The sequence below is a fragment of the Danio rerio genome, chromosome 3, assembly GCF_052040795.2.
Source record: "Danio rerio strain M-AB ecotype USA chromosome 3, GRCz13ab, whole genome shotgun sequence".
In the NCBI taxonomy this organism is placed as follows: Eukaryota; Metazoa; Chordata; class Actinopteri; order Cypriniformes; family Danionidae; genus Danio; species Danio rerio.
The window spans coordinates 28123827-28142829 of record NC_141023.1 but is presented as its reverse complement, the minus strand read 5'-3'; the positions used below and the strand labels follow the sequence as shown (position 1 = coordinate 28142829).

Here is a 19003-nt window from a genome sequence, read left to right as displayed (position 1 = left end):
GAGCTTTTAACTAAACCACTGGCTTCATCTACCAAGCGCACTTAAAGCATAGCCAAAAAGAGAGATTCCAATGTGTAGATCGGAATTTGCTTATTATTATCACCTTTTTTTCTAAATTACAAAACAATTTTCTTCTTTTCTGAACATATGACATAAACCACCATTAATAAAGCAGTTATAGTTTAGTTAGATTTTTTGTTAAGAAATTTATATTTTTATTAGTTAAACATTGTATTAAACTAGCGACAGTAGATACGTTTCTAAGTGAAAATAATTAAGTTTCAAACAAATGCTTTTTATTTGAAACTTCTATTCACACAACATCCTGAATGTAACACAATTTGGACAAAAATATAAGGCAGCACAACTGCTTTTTAACATTTAAACATTAAAACAAATGTTTCTTGACAGCAATTTGCAGTATTACAAATTTAAAAAGTGCAGTCATGTTTAAATCATGTTAACTCAAACTCAAAAATAAAGAAGGACATGGACATTTTACAGTAAAAAGCTATACTTTAGTTACTTTAACGTCAGATTTATGATAAAATTTTATTTACAGTTGAAACCAGAAGTTTACAAACACTCTAAAAATAGAAACATAACCATTTTTTTTTTTATTCTGATGGTAAATCATACTAAATGTTTACTATTTTGAATCCATTAGGATAACCTAAATGATTTAGATTTGCTAAATGCCTGAATAATGAGAATTAATATTTTTTTAAATTAATTTCTAGACAGTCAAAAGTTTACAAACATTTCCTTGTTTTTTTTAGCTTTGCTTTTAAACTGTGTAACTTTGGTTAAATGTTTTGGAATTAATTAAAGAGTCAGAGATTTGACTCTGCCCACAAAGTTTGTGTAGGACTGAGATCAGGGCTTTGTGATGGCCACTCCAAAACATTCAGTCTGTTGTCTTTAAAGCACTTTTTAACTAGTTTGGCAGTATGCTCAGGGTCATGGTCTGTTTGTGTATGTGTCTGTATGTGTCCAAAATTATTCTTTTTCCCAGTGTAATTTAGCTAATCGTAATCTGGCTTTTTTTTTTTTCTTTTTGATTCTGGCTTGTTGATTTTCCCACATTGTCACAAAAAGAAGCAGTGTGTTTGAGGCTTTCCTTAATACTATTCTACGTTTGTGGCTCCAATTAACTCAAATGTTGTCAATCAGAAACTGCTTAAACCTTCACACCTTTACACCATCATCTGAGCTTTTTCAAAGGCATAATAATCTTATTGTATGTAAACTTGGCTTTGTCAAAAAAAAGTTATAACAATTTCTCTGTCAATGTCTTTATTAAGCATAACAGAAACAAATTTGATAATCCCAACTTACCTAAAATATAAAAAGTTTAGTCACATTAACATCTGACATTTTTTTAATGGTTATGTGCCTTTTTACAGTGTATGTAAACTGATTTCAGCTGTATATATAACCTTAAAGCAACAAGAACGCTGACCAAACGTTTCAGACAGACAGATAAAAATACAAACATAATAAGCAGAAACACAACAAGTATTCTGTCCAATAATAATGAACAAGAGAACAACATTAAAAAGATATATGCGAAATAAAACTAAAGAATTAAATATAGCCAGGAACAACAGTTAAGTTTTAAACAGTGTATTAAAGACGTCTTTGAAAAAGTTAGTAAACCTATTGCCTTGAAAATGACAAGTTGACTTTAAAAAAGTGAGTAAATCTGTATATGGGACCTGTTAAATTGACTTAATTTGTATGATTGCATCCACAGTCCATTTACTTAATTTTAAGGCAACTGGTTTACTCACTTTTTAAAATAAAGTCAACTAATCACTTTAAAAGCAACATGTTTTACTCTCTTTTTAAAGCCAATAAATCACTTTACACAGTGGTAACCTCGTGTCGTTGTTAACTCACCTCAATGTTGACGTAGGATGAGTAACAGATATCTGATGCTGCTTTTAGGCCACTAGGTGTCAGTGTTTGTCATCAATCATCAATTGTGTTTGAAAAATGAAAATTTACTGACCCAAAAATGGTACCAAATCTTTATTTATTCATTTATTTTCCTTTGGCTTAGTCCCTCTATTCATCAGGGATCGCCACAGCAGAATGAACTGCCAAATTATCTAGCATATGTTTTACAAAGCGGATGCCCTTCCAGCTAAAACCAAGTGCTGAGATATATTCATACACTCTTGCATTCACACACGTACACTACGGCCAATTTAGTTTATTCAATTCATCTATAGCACATCTTTAGACTGTGAGGAAAACTAGAGCACACGAACATAGGGAGAACAATCAAATTTCCCATAGAAATGCCAACTGACCCAAGGGGGGACTCGAACCAGTGACCTTCTTGCTGTGAGGCAACAGAGTTAACCACTGAGCCACCATGTTGCCACCAAATCTTTATGATTTTCCTTAATCTGTTAAAAAATGATATTTTGAAACATGTAACCATTGACTTCCAAGGTTGGAAAAACAGATGCTATAGAAGTCAATAGTTACATGTTTTCATGCTTTCTTCAAAATATCTTCTTTTGTCAACAGAATAAAGTAACTTAAGTTTTGGGTGAACTTACCCTTTATGATCTTTTATGAATCTTTTAGATGAGCTCTGGAGATAAAATGTATTTTTATTTTATTTTTAGAATCTCACAAGCTCAGGGCTCTCTCCCGCGACAGCATGCCAAACACGCTTCTTTATCAATCATCAGCTAAGGGCGAACTCTTGAAACTTTTACGAAACCCACATACATTAGAAATAAATACAGGCCACAACTGAACATGGAGGATGATTTCTGAGTGGTGTTCTCCAAAATGTAATGAAAAATAGACTTGGGCCTTTACAGTCGATGTGTGTGCGCTGTTGCATGCAAGATATTACGTTGACTGTGGGTAACTATGTCAACTAATTCTTACTTTTAATATGAGTATTTCTAAACTCTTTGGTTAGAGCAGAGATAGTAAAAGTTGACCTACGTGCAAAATATATTCAGTAGAATGTCTGTTGGTCTGCTGTATGTGTATAAAAATAAAGTGCAAGCAACACACTTCACTAAAATAATCTTTACTGGCTGCTAATTGACATTTAGTAGCAAAATTGCATAGCAGAATGTCTAAATGAGAGCATCAAAATAAAGTATTGCCATAATTTATGCAGTATGGTTTTCTAATATACATTAATAATAGTTTATAATAATATAATAAACTAATATTATCCACAGCTTCTTTTTTTCAGCAATCCCACATTCCCTGAGAGGAAGCTAATGTTAGGATGATGATTTAGCGGTCGAGCAACAGCTGGCCAGTGTAATAAATATCCTCAACATCCAGCAGAAAGAGAACCCCCATGGCTTCTGCTTTTACTGTCATTAACCATATGCCACTTGTTTCATTATTATTATTTTTTTTTTTTTTTGCCTTTTTTTATTTTTGATAAACATTAAAAGTTGTTTTGGTCATAATGGTGTGGACACCCAGCAGAAATGTATATGCTATATGTGGCTTAAACTTTTAAAGCCGTGATTGCTCATTCACACCAGCCTCTTTGGTGTCACATTGATCCTTGTATGTCTTTAGAAGACGAATCCTGGTTTACTGAGCCGTGTATTGGGAGATGACAGCACAAACATCTCTTTGAAGAGCCTCTTGTTTGATGCTGAACTCTCACAAGGGATTCTGTCACAAACCGACACCAAAACAACCATTGATCCATATTCCGCACGAGCCATCGCAGTGCAAACCGACTCTCCTCCAGTCCCCCAGGCTCAGGGCTTAGTTTTCTTTAAGGCACTTTATATAAACAATAAATCTCTCAGGGGGAATCGCAGCATCCCATTGGGAAAACTGTCAGAAATTAATTTTTTACTTTTGCTTCCTGGGTAAAGAGTCGGTGGGGTGACGTTTTTTTTTTTTTAATAAACAAGAATGCTGACATGAAATGGTTATCAGAAGGTGGATCACAAACACATATCAGACTTGTTCACAATGCTAAATGTGGACAATTTTAAACATAAGAAATCAATATAAATATGATATGTGAAGTAAAAACAATACTTACTATCAACATCCCAATGAAACCACTGTAGATGAATATGTGTTCAGATACTCTCTAAGAACAGTTCAGCTCTGCTGCCATCTACTGTTCAGAGTTACAAATAAAACGCAATAGCATTACGTCATGGCTGCATTTGATTTGCAGTTTGCTGGGATATACAGTTGAAGTCAGAATTATTAGCCCTCCTGTTTATTTTTCCCCAATTTTTGTTTAACGGAGAGAAGATTTTTTTTCCAGCACATTTCTAAACATAATGGTTTTTATAACTCATCTCTAATAACTGATTTATTTTCTCTTTGCCATGATGACAATAAATAATATTTGACTAGATATATTTCAAGACACTTCTATTCAGCTTAAAGTGAAATTTTAAGGCTTAACTAGGTTAATTAGGTTAACTAGGCAGGACAGGGTAATTAGCCAAGTCATTGTATAATGATGGTTTGTAAATATATAGCTTAAAGGGGCAAATAATTTTGACCTAAAATGTTTTTTTTTTTCGTTATCAGACATGCTGTGAAAATTTCCTTGTTCTGTTAAGCATAATTTGGAAAATATTTAAAAAAGAAGAAAAAAAATCAAAGGGGGGCTAATAATTCTGATTTCAACTATTTGTATATCTGTTTAATTTATTCCTTTGTTTTTTTCTTTTTTCTTACTGGTTCATACAGTATCTGGTTTATATGAATTTATAATATTATTTAACATGACTTAAGTTATTATCATTGTTAGTGTTATTGTCTTTTTTGTGTAAGCTTAAATTTTGTTTGTTATATAAGTAAAAAAAAAAAAAAAAAATAATAATAATATATATATATATATATATATATATATATATATATATATATATATATATATATATATATATATATATATATATATATATATATATAAACCAGATCAAATTCAATATTGTTTTTTATTCCTAATTACTGAATTAATTGGTTTAATAAAATTTTGAAAATAAAATTTCAGAAACTTTTTTATTTATTTAAAATAAAAAGTTTACTAGGTTATAATGTAATATATTATAATATAATATAATATACTATAATATAATATAATATAATTTCCTTATTTTCTTGTACTTCAGTCCCTGCTAATGCATTACGTCATGTTTACAACAGATTTGTATAGACTTTGCTATGCTTTTACAATTACTGTTTCAGAGAAAAAAAAAAAAAAAAAGGAAAATATAGAATACAGAATAATAATAACAAGTGAAGAAACTAAAGTATGAAAAATTCTTACATGTTATATTGTTTTACAAGGTTATTATTACTATTATTTTTATGCATTTGATTATCCTTTTTAAACAATGATCATTTAAATAGAATTATTTTTATAAAGTATACCTTTTTACCTAATTATTTTTCAAATCTTGTTTTATTTGCATCAAATTAGCTTAAATAAATTAATTAAATTCAGTTAAATTAAATCAAAATCTCCAGAAGGACAATACTCTCAAAAATGACTTTTGCTGATTACTATACATTTAAAGTTTAAACAACACAATTTAAAGCTTTTTTTTATTTTAGACAACTTATTTTTTTAATGTTCAATTAACTTAAATTTGTGCTGGGACAACAATAAATTATTTTGCTTTTGCATTTTTTAGTGTCCTAAAACTAGCCTGTACTGTTTTGTTGTTTCTTGAAATGGACCACTGAGCATTGAAAAAGAAGCATGTAAAATAAAAATAAATCTATATAAAAAAGAAATAATAACATACGTTAAAACAAAATCTTCAAATTAACATTATAACAAGTCCTGTCCTATGATATTATTTGAAGCGGGTAATGTGAATAAAATACATTATAATAAAACATTACTTTAGTGATTGACAATACGTGGCACAGCAGAAAATCTAAGTAACAGACTACATCAACATAAGCATCTAGATGTAGTACCAATAACTACCACAAGGAGGACTCAGATAGCCAGAAAAAGTGTCTGTTTTTTCCACTGACATGAGTGGGTTGCAAAACATAAATCTAGAGTCTGGAGGTGTAAGGAAAATTATTAATGTAGCTCTGTACCTCCAGGAACACATACAAAATTTTGACATAACGGAAGCGCCTGTAAATCTCAACAGAACAGAAAATGTATCCCAACATCTTGTGCAAAAACATTCACAACTTAATCGAAATCTACTTAGATCATACAATCCTTAAAGTTGTGTAAAGTACTACTAACTTTATACTTGAGTGAAATTAATTCTAAATATTTAGTTTGCATAGTCACTTTTACGGTGCATTTTTTCTTAATCTTATTTTCATAGTTTATTTATCAGGGGTCGCCACAGTGGAATGAACCGCCAACTATTCAGTCATATGTTCTATGCAGCCAATGCCCAGCGGGCCTTCTTGTGGTGAGGCAACAGTGCTAACCACTAAGCCCTATTCATTATTATTATTAATTAATATTATTATTTATGTTTGTTCATAATACATTCAACCATATGCTTGACCTGGCAAGTTTCTATTTATATTGTAAATGACTTTGTCACAGAATTAGAGAGCAATTATGGGCGGGTGATAGCACTCCAACTTATAGGTCTGTTCCTTTTAGTGAATCAAAACATACAGCTTCAACAGCGAAGTCTTATTACAAAATTAATGATTTATTTTACAGAATCAATAATGGACAAAGCAGTCCAACTCGTCATGATTCTTGCAGCTCAGTTCATTTTAGCGAATTAATCATAAACATTGTTTCAGGCGTCACATATTGTGCTGTGTGTATACATAACTCAAATTCTCTTTGATGAATCAATAATCCACCGCATAACAAATGTAGCCTGATTCCTGAATTAACGTGTATTATTATGCATTCCTATTTACTGTAACTACAAATTATAGTGTAAATGGAGCAGTGCAACTGATGAATTGATTACTGAGTCAGTTTGTTATTACTATAAACGGCACAAACTATGAAGCTTGAATTATAATTCAGAAGGTGTCTATTTGTTTAGAAGGTTTGTTGATCATATAACCTTGTGTGATTAAAGAAGGCATGGGACGTAAACCATTTTCAAGGTAGACCACGGTTTGGAAAAGTCAAGGTTTTAAAACCGCCAACATTTTCTGTTATCCCGTTCCTATAGTATGTGTAAGATTTTTTTAAATGTTTTTTTAAAGGACAACAGTATCTCCAGCAAAAAAAAAAAAAAAAAAAGATATCCAAAGATGCTGTTTTTAATGGTAAAGAAATTTGTGCTATTGAAACTAATGAAGACAAAAGAAGTCAATTATTGATTTGAATTAGTTAGCCTCACATGTTTACTGTTTTAAAATATTTGAAAATTTGAAAATTTTCAAATGTTTCTCAAAAAATACATTGTGTTCAAAGGAGAATATTTTTTTGTTTTTTACCCAGAAATGTAAAAAGAATATATTTTAGAACAGTAATAACAATAGCGTGATATTTTTTATCTAAGGTTATCATATCATCTGAATCTCATATTGGCCCAGGCCTAGATTAAACAGCAACATTATGAGTGAGTTTGGTTCGAAAAATAAAATAAAATCAAAAATAAAATAAAATTTTATTAAAAAAATAATATAAAAGTGTTTAATTAAATAATATAAAAATAAAATAAAATAAAAAAATCCTTTCATTGTTTAGTCAATTCCCATACCAGATGTATACTAGATGGCTTCCTTACACCAGATGAACACAAACAAATTTTCTTGAAAAATAATCAATTATTGTGAACTAATACTATATAACGTAAATGGATGGGTTAAAGTTAATAAAAAATAAATAATAAAATTTTAAAAATCACAGAAAATGAACAATTGATCAGTATAAACCACTGTTTCTGGCCGGATGTCAAACTGCACAAGAAGTGGCATTAAAGTTTCACAATGAACTTGCTGACATTTACATAAAGCATGAACTTATCAATCAGTGTTTGAATCACTTCTGACCAGAAAAATTAGATCAGAAAAACGAATGATTAATTAAACATTTGCTTTAATTCACCTCTTTAAAACCCTTTAAAACCTTCTATAAACTAAATGAAAACTAATCTCAAACACATTTTATGACCAATTCGTGTAATCTATTAAAAACATATATATTTCATACAAAGTGACTTATTTGGTACCATGATAAACATTGAAATACATGTGCTGCATTTGCACTGATTATATAAAATAAACTAAATAAAGCAGAAAGTGAGCAGCGAGATGCTTTGACATACTTATTTGAGGGAAAACCTCAAAATAATGTCACACAGTTCATTCATGAATTTGTGTGAACAGCCCACGGCATCTGTGTACGTCTCAGCACGTACACACTTTCAGGATGATAATAATGAGATTGAGGTGTTTACATTCCTGATCATTGTGATTAAAACAGCAATGCCACTACTGTTTACCTTTACTGTGCTTATGGTTACTACATGACCTTAAGCTTTTTGAATGTTAGTCAATGTAAAGTGTGTATGTTTTTGCATTAAAAATATCTACAATATTACAAATCTCTTTTAAAATATATATCATTTCAAGAACTACAACAAAAAACTCAGTTGGACAACAAACATTTGTTATCCTGGGTTTTTAATGTCACAAAGTGGCCCTGCTTATGAAAATGCAAATGGTTAATGGTTGGGAAGGGGCAAAACAACAATGACGTTGATACTCTGTCTTGCTATGTCTGTGTGTGCAGGGTTCTGTGGGATTTCTAGACCAATATTCTTTGTGAAAGTGCTTTGGTAAGTGGCAAAGTATAGAAACAGGTAAAAAAAACAAACACCATCTCTGTTCACCGATAACAAAACACTGGCAAAGTGTACACAGTTTGATTTTTAGAAGGTGGGCTTTCATCAAACCTGGAACTAAGCATGCCATTTGTGCCAGACTAGGGAGAAAGTTGTTGTAATAGTATAAATTATCTGGAAAATAATGGATTTTCATTCTCACTCACTCACTCTCCTTTGGCTTATTTACTCCTTTACCAAGGCTTGCCACAGCTGAATGAACCACCAATTATGTTTTACCAGCATGTACACGCATCAATGGATTTGCTCTTCAGTGTTTGGACTTTCAGCTGTGAAATTTAAACCACACTGGACTTCAACTTTGAAAACTGGGCCGACACAGTTTCAATTTACTAGAACTTCTATGTTAAGCTGCTTTGACACAATCTACATTGTAAAAGTGCTATAAAAATAAGCATGACTTGAATTGAAAACATGAAGATTCCCTTGTTGTCACAAACAGGACTGAGAGTACAAGCCTCAGTGCTAGTAAACACCCACAGTCTCCTATTCACACACTTTTAGGATTATCCAATTAACCTATATCACATGTCTTTAGACAGTAGGGGAAGCTGGAGCACCTAGAGAAAGTAAAGAAAATCAATACTTTGTTATTTGTCAATACTTTAATTGCATCAGCTTGATCAAAATACTGTGGGTTTTTTCCTTATCCCGAGCTCTCCATAATCCTTGACCAAGCCCTGTCCTGAGCAGATGCAGTGGTGGTCATGGAGGTGTAACCACAGGGAGTGACACATACAACTGAGGTAGGATCCAAAATGCAGGTTTAATCAGTGGTCAGGCAAGCAAAGGTCAATACAGGTGCAAACAGATATATGAAGACAGTCCAGAATCATAGTCGAAGTAACAGGCAAGAGGTCAGTAGGCAGGCAAAAGGTAAACAAGGCTAAGGTCAAAACACGGAGAAACAAGACAAGGAAAACGCGTTGTACTGTAACTATACAGTTAACAAGACTCGGCAAAGGGAATGAGTGTGTAGCTTAAATAGTGTGTGCAACCAGTCTCTGACAATCCTCAGGTGGTGCGAGTAATCAGTCTAGATGAGGAAGCATGTGTGAGTGTGAGCGGAGTGCATGTATGAAAATGTAGTCCAGAAATGGCGGATTTAATTGTAGTCCATAAGTTATTGTTAGTGAAATCCAGTGATCTTATGGCATACAATCACTGGTAATCGTGACAGGAGGAGTGGAGAGCATGAGAGACGAGTCTCCACATTGATACCACGAGTCAGCCTAAACACCCGCCTATGACCTACACACAAATACAGCTTCTTCACGATGGACGTCCAGCATTCTCTAGCCTTCAGCGCAGAGACTGCAGCTCTGCACAAAAACTTTGACCAGAGGAGAAATGGTTGTGCCCAACTGAGCCTGTTTTATCCTTCACTTTTGTCATTTGGTAAAGTTTTGTTCCTCGCCACTGTCGCCATTGGCCTGCTTGGTTTTGGGACTTGTGGAGCTGTGCATCGATGAATTTCCTCTTCAGTGTTTGGACTTTCAGCAGTGCAGTTTAAACCACACTGAACTGAACTAAACTGAACTTTAACTCTGAAAACTGAAAAACTATTTACATTTTAAAAGCGCTATAAATGAAGATGAATTGAATTGAAAACATGAGAAAAGTTTAATTTCAACTTTAACATAAGGGAAAGCTGAATATTTCTAAAAGCTTGTCATAATTTCATGTAAACGAAGCCAATGATTTATCGACTATCATTCTGATTAGAATATAATCAGTTTGTTTGTTTCTTTGCTATAAAATAAATGTCCGTTTTTCAGTATAATTTCAAAGTTGTGCAAATAATAAACATGCAACCTCCAAAAACAGTCACTAAAAAGCACATGCAACAATCATTCTGAGTTGATTTATTTTTGCAATCACTCCATAATTCGCCAAACCTTTATTCCTAACAAGTCCAAAAAAGGTTCCCACTCTTGATGTCCAGCCATAGTGTGTTCAGCAATTTAGTTGTGTTCCTTTCCTGCCAGTGGACTCACACGCTTGTGCAAACGCTGACAGCGCAGCTATATGGAACACCCCAGAAAAAAAAGTAGTCATTTACCAGACAAATGCTAATTCAGACACACCAATGCACACTCTCAGCAAGTCCCCATTCTGTCCGCTTCAGCGATGATAAACAACACCCAGTGTATCACCCATACAACACACACTAAAGGCTTTTGATCAACCATCAGCAGCATTTCCACACAACCATCCCATGTTATGTCAATGAACACACAGAACCATTTTGGACACTAGACAAAAAAGGCATTAAATCCTTGCTATGGCATCTGTGGAGGTAAACTATCAGTAAGCATTAGGATTATGTTGTTTTTTTTTCTTCTTCTTTTTTTCCGGTAACCAAACAGGGACAGAATGTGGACGACATGCTTGAGAACAACAGAAAGGAATGGAGAGGAATGACAGGTTGAGAGGAGGAATATGAAGCACGATGCTGCATATGCTGTTTGAGGGGGCTAGACAAAGACCAGTCGCTACCCCCTCCACCCCCACCTCCCCCTGCTCGGTGCCAGCTAAAAATACTTCCTTTTCAGGCTTGCGCGTGGCTGCCTTTGATCTGCGGGCCACTCCGGGCCCTGTGCGTCAGCAATGACGTCAATGAAGCTGGAGAGGGGCTCCTGTTGTAGGTGGAGTGGATTGTGGGTGGGCTGCTGCTGCTGCTGCTATGAATGAACAACCTAGAGCTGAGAGATCTGCATTGTTTGTGGAGCAGGGGCCCCCTGATCTCATTCTCTTGCGCTTTACATTGTCTGTTAATTGCTGCCCTCTTAATCACCTTTAAATGTGTTTATTTGTGTTGTTAACATCGGGTTGAAGCGATGCTTGACATTGAATGACATTGAGATTTATGGACATGTTTGGTAGCTTTTCCTTCATGGAAAATACCATGGACTTCTATTAGATATCCACACGCACACAACAACAAATAGATTTTACTGATTTATATATTTATGTATGATTGTATGTATGTATGTATGTATGTATGTATGTATGTATGTATGCATATACAGTTGAAATAAAATGAATAAAACTTTCTCCAGAAGAAAAAAAATATATTATTAGACATACAGTAAAAATGTCCTTGCTCTGTTAAACATAATGTAGGAAATATTTAGAAAAGAGAAAAAAAAAAATCAAAGGAGGGCTAATAATTCTGACTTCAACTGTATATATATACACACACACACACACACACACACACACACACACACACACACACACACACACACACACACACACACACACACACACACACACACACACACACACACACACACACGCACTATGTTGGTGTTTCATAGGAGGACCAGGCCATACATTACTTAGAATTTTGATTTGATATATCCTAATATAGCCAAAATAAAACAATAAAATAAGACTTTCTCCAGAAGAAAAAACATTATCAGACATACTGTGAAAATTTCCTTGTTCTATTAAACATCATTTGGGAAATATTTAAGACGCTAGAAAACTTCAAAGTGGGGCAAATGACTTCAACTGTATATATCATGTCTGAAATAAATGTTTGAAGAAAAAAACAACAATATATAAAGAAATAACACAAATAATAGTTTTTAATTAAAAGCAATTAATAAATAATTACAACTATAAAAAAGACTGAATAAAATGCAAGATAAATAAAAATAAACATACATTTTCACTGAAGTAAAAAAAAAACTAATAATTAAAATATTTATAAATGTATTATAAAAATGATAGAAATTTTTAAATAGTCAGACTTATACAGAAATAAACTAAAAAATATATAAAAATGTATTTAGTACATATTACAATTTATAATGAAAACTGGATTATATTAAGCAAATTAAGTAAATACAAGTGTATTTATTATTTTTTAAAAGATTTATTTTTGGCTTTTTAGCCTTCATTAGATAGGACAGTAATGAGACAGGAAGCAAAGTGGGGGAGAGAGAGAGATAGGGGTAGAGTTGGGAAATGTCCTCAAGCCGAGATTTGAACTTGGGATGCCCTGACGTGCTACTGCACCAAATGTCGTTGTGCTAACCACTAGGCTATTAAACACAAGTGTATTTTATTGTAAATTGTTTGGTGTCAAAAATTAGGGCTGGGCAATTTCACCTATAATCAAAATCTCCATTAATTGAACATTTTAACTCAATTACGATTAATAAACGATTATTTTATTTATTTATTTGAGTTTTTTGCCCTCATAGTCCACTGATGAGTTTTGTACAACAAATATGCTCACATGTTACAAGTGAGAGATTTTTGCATGAAGGGTGCATTACTTGATTTTAAAACAATTAAAGGAAACACGCATCTACTATCTATGATTATTTATTAAACATCAGTTTACAACTGAAATTAAAGCACACCTTCCCTAAAACAGTCACTTTTTTCTTATAAATAGTGAAAATAAATAACTTGCACTTTTAGAAACAAAAATTATTTTCAATGTTTTTCATATTAAAAGTAGACAATAAGCAGCGTCTCTTCTGAATAAAATACATCATATCCTGTAAATAATCATTTTAAACAGTGCATTTCTTGAATCTTATGTAAAAAAATATTTTAATGTAAATAATAATTTTATCGTAATGGAAAATATGCCATCTCAAGGCATCTCTGGTGCAGCTTACAATCATCGTCAATGTAGCGCAAATGTGCGACGTGTAGTTACAATTTAGCAAAAGCTGCACCGGACTTATTCATCAGCCTTAACAGAGCAGGGTCACATGACTCCACACACAGCAAGGAAAGTAATTGATAAAATGGTCTGGTAAAATAAGATAAATTATAGGTTCTGAAAATTGATTACTTTTCATAATTGAAATAGGGACAAAGTAGGAAAAAATAAACCAAAATCGACATTCAGAACCTACAGTACAATCGATCTAATTTTTCCCGGTCTTTTTTTCAATTGCTTTCCTTTTTCCTACTTCCTAAATCGTCAATGTTGTGCAAATGTGCGGCGTGTACAAGTTACATTTTAACAAAGGCTGCACTGGACCATACCTGAGCGTTTGATGCTTGATTACTTTTCGATGAATTACCCAGCTCTAAGTAAAATAATCAAACATTTTGTTAAGATAAGCACAAAATAGAAAAAAGTACAATAGGATTTAAATATCTGAATATTTATAATAATTATTAAATTATTTAGATTACTAAAACTAAAAATATATAAATGGATAAATGTAGTTGAACTTAAATTTAATTTAATAAACTCATAAAAACAGCAATTAGTAAAATAAAAAAAAATCTTTAGTACTAAAAATGTAAAAGAACGGCAATGAAATGTAATTCATTTTCCAAATGAAATTTTAGACATAATAATATTAATTGTAATTATTTTTAAATACTGCACTTAATATTAATTTTACTGTTGGATCTCAAGTAAAAACTTATGTGTTACTATTTTGTCAATCACTTAAAAATGCTCTTGTTAAATGTATTCATGTAAATGTAATAAGCAGTTCTAACAGCACCAAACTAAAACCCACTCTAAAAGAGTGCAAACTAAACTGCATTTGGCTTCAACCCTTTACTCAAAGCTTTATACATTATTACCAAAATTGCTAATTTTAGAAATGATTACATTAGTACTCTTTTTTTTTATTATTTTAATCCCAGAGGAGATCCACAATCTCGGATTAGATTTCATTATTTATTTATGCGTTTGTTACGTCAAGAGCGGTTGGAGCGAGCAGTAATGTCGGTGCAGTGATTCACAAGCCCTCGTGTAGAAATCTGAATGTAACTCAATAAACACAAACACACACACTCACACATGCGGTTACTTGGCAACAACACTGTTACTAAGAGACGGAGGCTGGTTTCGATGGCAACAGCTGTGGCTGAGTCATCCGCAGTGCAGCATGTTGCTGGACTGATCAGTCTCTAAGTCACGGTGAAAGTACAAGGCCTTGCAAATCAAATTGCTGTTATGTCACGCCGAGCGGTGTGATGCAATGCAACACATTTTTATTCCTCAAATCTGCCTCAGAAGAGATTAAATTAGATGGGACACATAGAGAAGCGCTGATGTGTTATAGTTAGATCCATACGCTAATACTCTGCGCCCTTGTCTAAATCTCATTAGCACTCAATGGACAGTTATATTACCTCATCAGGGATGTTTGCTTGAATTCAGATGCTTGCTGAATTGAACAGGTTATGCACCCACCCTATGGTCATCATTCCAGCTGTTATGAGGCCTGTGGTGACATCTGGATGAAAAAAGCGAGGCTTGAGCAGAGAGCAATCTGATTGGTTGCTGCTGACCCATGGTGCATAAAAAGAACACAGATGGTATGAAATCCTACTTCATCATGAACCATAGCACAAGAATGATATGTTGGACTATGTACAAAAGCATTCATGCTTGCAACAGTATCATAAGTTGATCTTAAAAAGGCGTACACTATATTTGGCTCACTGTAAAAATGTGTTCGAAAAACATGAGGTTTATTATAATAAAGACAACACAGTCTGAGTTGTTTAAACTCACATTGGATAAAATACTTGATAACAACAGTTTGGTCAAACAGTTATTTTAAAAATATATACTGTAAATAACATAAATGTTGAGTTGGTGCATATTTTACTAGTTAAAATAATATTGCAAGTTTCCAAAAACTGAAATAAAAAAATTAATAATAAAAAGACTACAAACATTTTTTATACATAGTCATATATATATATATTTTGATTCATTCATTTTTATATTAGATTTTTTTTTATATTTACTGTTGCACGAAAGTCCAAAACTTAAGAATAGATGTTATTTATTACTTGATTGTTCAAGCTACCTCACAGTAGTGGTCTGTTTGTTAACATACAGTAGTTGTTGAATGGTAAATGTTAAATAAAATGTTAAATAAAAAATAAGGAACATCCTAGATCTGTTTTCTACGCTTTTCTTTATTCTTTTTTATGTATTATAGAAGTATCGGATCAAATTTCCGTAGATACTCAAATCAAATGATGAGGGCAAAAAAAAAAAAAAATGATCAGGACAGTATTTAAGTATTTATTTATTCATTTCTTCATTCATTTTTTGTGTAATTCAGTTGAACATGGGGATTAAACGTGGCATCTGTTTACCTTACTATAAACATTCAATTTGTGTTGTCAGAGAATCAATAAAAGTATATATGTAGATGGAATTGATCACTTAACTCATGTTTAACTGCTCATAAATGCGTTAACATTTAGGCATGAAGACATGGTCAAGATGGTCTGCTGTAGTTCAAAATGACCATGCCAAAGAGGAGGAAATTTGAACATGGCATGATTCTTGCTCCCAGACAAGCTGGTCTATTTTATAAACTGCTGATCTGCTGGGATTTTCAAAAACAACCCTCTCTGCGGTTAACATGGAATGGTCTGGAGAAAAAGAAAATATCCACTGAGCTGCAGTTGGAGGTCAGGAAAGAATGACCATGCTAATTCAAGCTGATTAGGAGTAACTCAAATGATGACTGTTTTCAGTAGAATACTGCAGAAGAGCACCTCTGAGCATGTGAAATGCTGAACTTTGAAGCAGATGAGCAGCAGAGATGTCATTTAAGAACAAAAAACTGGACAAAAGCTAGTCTAACAATTTTCACTTCTGCTGTGACAGTTGGAGAGTAAGGTGCAAATGTGTCATAATAAACATGAAAGTTTTGATCCATTCCATTTTATATTAATGGTTCAGGCTTCTGGTGGAAAATTTCTTTGCACACTAGGCTCCCTATACCAATTGAGCGTCATTTAAATACCTAACAGAGAATTGTTGCTGACAATTGCTGACCACAGTGTACCATATCATGGTGGATTTGTGATGTGCCATGTCACAGAACTCAAATCTCCTCAAGCTGATTTCTTCAACATGGTAATATACTAAACCCAGGGCACATTTTAGAGCACATTTAGGATGTGCTGAAATGGAAGATCAGCTGCCCATAAATCTGCAGAATTGTGTGATGCTCTCATGTTGGTATAGAAAATTAAAACAGATTTAATTTGGAATCTCCTAAAGTTCCCTAGTAATATATTCATGTGTGCAACATATTTTCCTTCAGGTCTTGTCGTAGAGTTTCAGAACAACTAATGAGGAGTTAAGATCAAAATAGTTTGGCTATTGATTATTATTTTCTTGTAGTATTTTTTTTGACATGTGAATAAATTTGATTTGTAAATAAATGACCAATTTCAGCATCAGCAATACCACCTTTAAGGGGGTGAAGCATATCAAACATTTGTGAGCTTTGATTGTGAAATTATTTGATGAGAAACAGAAGTATGAGGTGACATCAAATAAATCGTTAATTTGTTTTGCCAGAAGTGACAAACCTAAAGATTTGGATTGGTTTATATCTTCTAAATGCAAATCTCATTATTGTTTTGTGGCACACTAGATAACAGATTACCTTAAGACTAACATATTGATACCAACACCTAAAACAAAAGGCTTTAAAGCACCTTGTTGAGTCAGTGCCACACACAGTTCTGAAGGCTTCAATCACTACTACTGTAGATAAAGTACTTAATAAATTGGCCAGTGAGTGTATATGTTTATTAATATCTTTCTAAAATACACCTTTTAAAGACATTAGTTTAAAAACCCCCACTCAGCATCATTTTAATGGATAGCTTTTCAATCCCTCAATGGATCAAGCAAACTATGCAGCTGTTTTGTTCATTCGCTATAGGAACTCTGTTTTGTGATTGGTATTCCAGTGAATGTGATATTGGATTTAATGTTCCAGGGCATGGAGTCCCTTTGGATTACACTGCCTTTGTCCTGACTCATAAAAATGACTTTACGGAAACGGTTGCAATCATTTTCATATGGTTCAAATATCCTGTGGATGTTTGTACAGTAAGTTTATCACATGCGGATTGTCAAACTCGCTCTCAAGTTTACTCTCTCAGCCCTCCTGACCACAGTTTATCGTTGGTGGATTGATTTGACTGTCCAAATGAGTGAAGCTTTGCCAGGTGTCTCTTAAACTCTGCACTCTTTGTTTTTTTTTTTGCATAATTATACATGATCCAGCTGTCATTTGCCACCACACTACAACAATTTGATTTGCTCTAAAATAAAGGGTGGTACAAACAAACAGCCACATACTTTGCATTGTTTTTGTGGTGGCATTTAATCAAATTTGTGGGAAGAACTAGGAGGACTGAAAGAATGGGTTTCTTTCATGAGGGTAAGAATATGATTTGCATTGTGAAAAAATAAAATTTAAAAAATCGGCGTTTACTGTACATTTTCGTAAAGGTCTCTGCACATTTTACTAGCAGACATGTCTATAAACTTCTTAGGAAACCACTTAGCCACTGCCGAGAGTATGTAAAACACATTTTAAATGATTCCATCTTATATTTAAATAAAATAACAATGCTAAATTTAAAAAAATGTAATAATTCAACGCAATAAAAATTCAATATTTAGAAATTCGTCACTTTGGAATTATAAGGTTCTGTCTGCATTCTAAATGATATTGAGATATTGTTCTTTAAGGTTTTTGCATTACATATAGCAAACAATATGAGTGTAACAGTTCTCTTTCATACATTAGCATGACAGAGACAATAAATATACTCATCACATTAAAACTCTCTTAAATTTGCAAATTGGGGTAAAAAAAAAAAAAAAACAGGACAAATGCAGGAAGAAGCTTCTAATTCTAAAAAGTCATTTTCTGTTTGGAATTATAAGGTTTTATTTGGCAGATCTTTAACTAAAGCATTATTTTTCAAAAAATACAATGAGTCTGCTTATTAATTCAGTTAAAACAAAATATAGATTAGTGTTCTAATATGTGGATGTTTTACATTTTGGCTTTCTATAACATTTATTTAATGTTTTAGGATGAATATTTTTTCTTGTTCGAATCAAGCATACAAGGGGGTGCTAGATATTTTGCCCAGTGCAGATGTTCATTTTATGTAATTATTATAGCAATATTTATTGTTGTATTTAAGCAGCCTTGAAATAAATTAATTATTTGCGCGATGTGTTGCAGACCAACGCAACCCATTTCCTGTTTTGCAACACGTTTAAATAGCAAATCCATTTGCACTGCTTTGTGGACTCATAGGTATGCCGGTCTAAAATGGAGGTGTGTTAAGGTGCTTTGGTGACGTGTTGCTATTTTGAAGAACTT

At 32.8% G+C, this 19003-nt stretch overlaps 1 protein-coding gene and 1 long non-coding RNA gene across 3 annotated transcripts in view; one reads left to right on the top strand and one right to left on the bottom strand.

The window, feature by feature from the left end:
- The window catches only part of gsg1l (gsg1-like), a 73898-nt gene extending 61924 nt beyond the window's left edge, over window positions 1–11974 (top strand). The window contains exon 5 of the mRNA XM_087243256.1: window positions 11207–11974. Within this exon, the coding sequence (XP_087099382.1) occupies window positions 11207–11261 (55 nt within the window). The 3' untranslated portion in view covers window positions 11262–11974. The remainder of the gene's footprint in view (window positions 1–11206) is intronic.
- The window catches only part of si:dkey-20j1.2, an 82809-nt gene that overhangs the window by 43957 nt on the left and 19849 nt on the right, over window positions 1–19003 (bottom strand). Inside the window, exon 3 of one of the 2 annotated variants that reach the window (NR_170144.1) lies at window positions 14967–15070. The exons of the other annotated variant lie outside the window; for it this stretch is intronic. This is a non-coding gene — a long non-coding RNA (si:dkey-20j1.2). The remainder of the gene's footprint in view (window positions 1–14966; window positions 15071–19003) is intronic. 2 annotated transcript variants of the gene reach the window in all.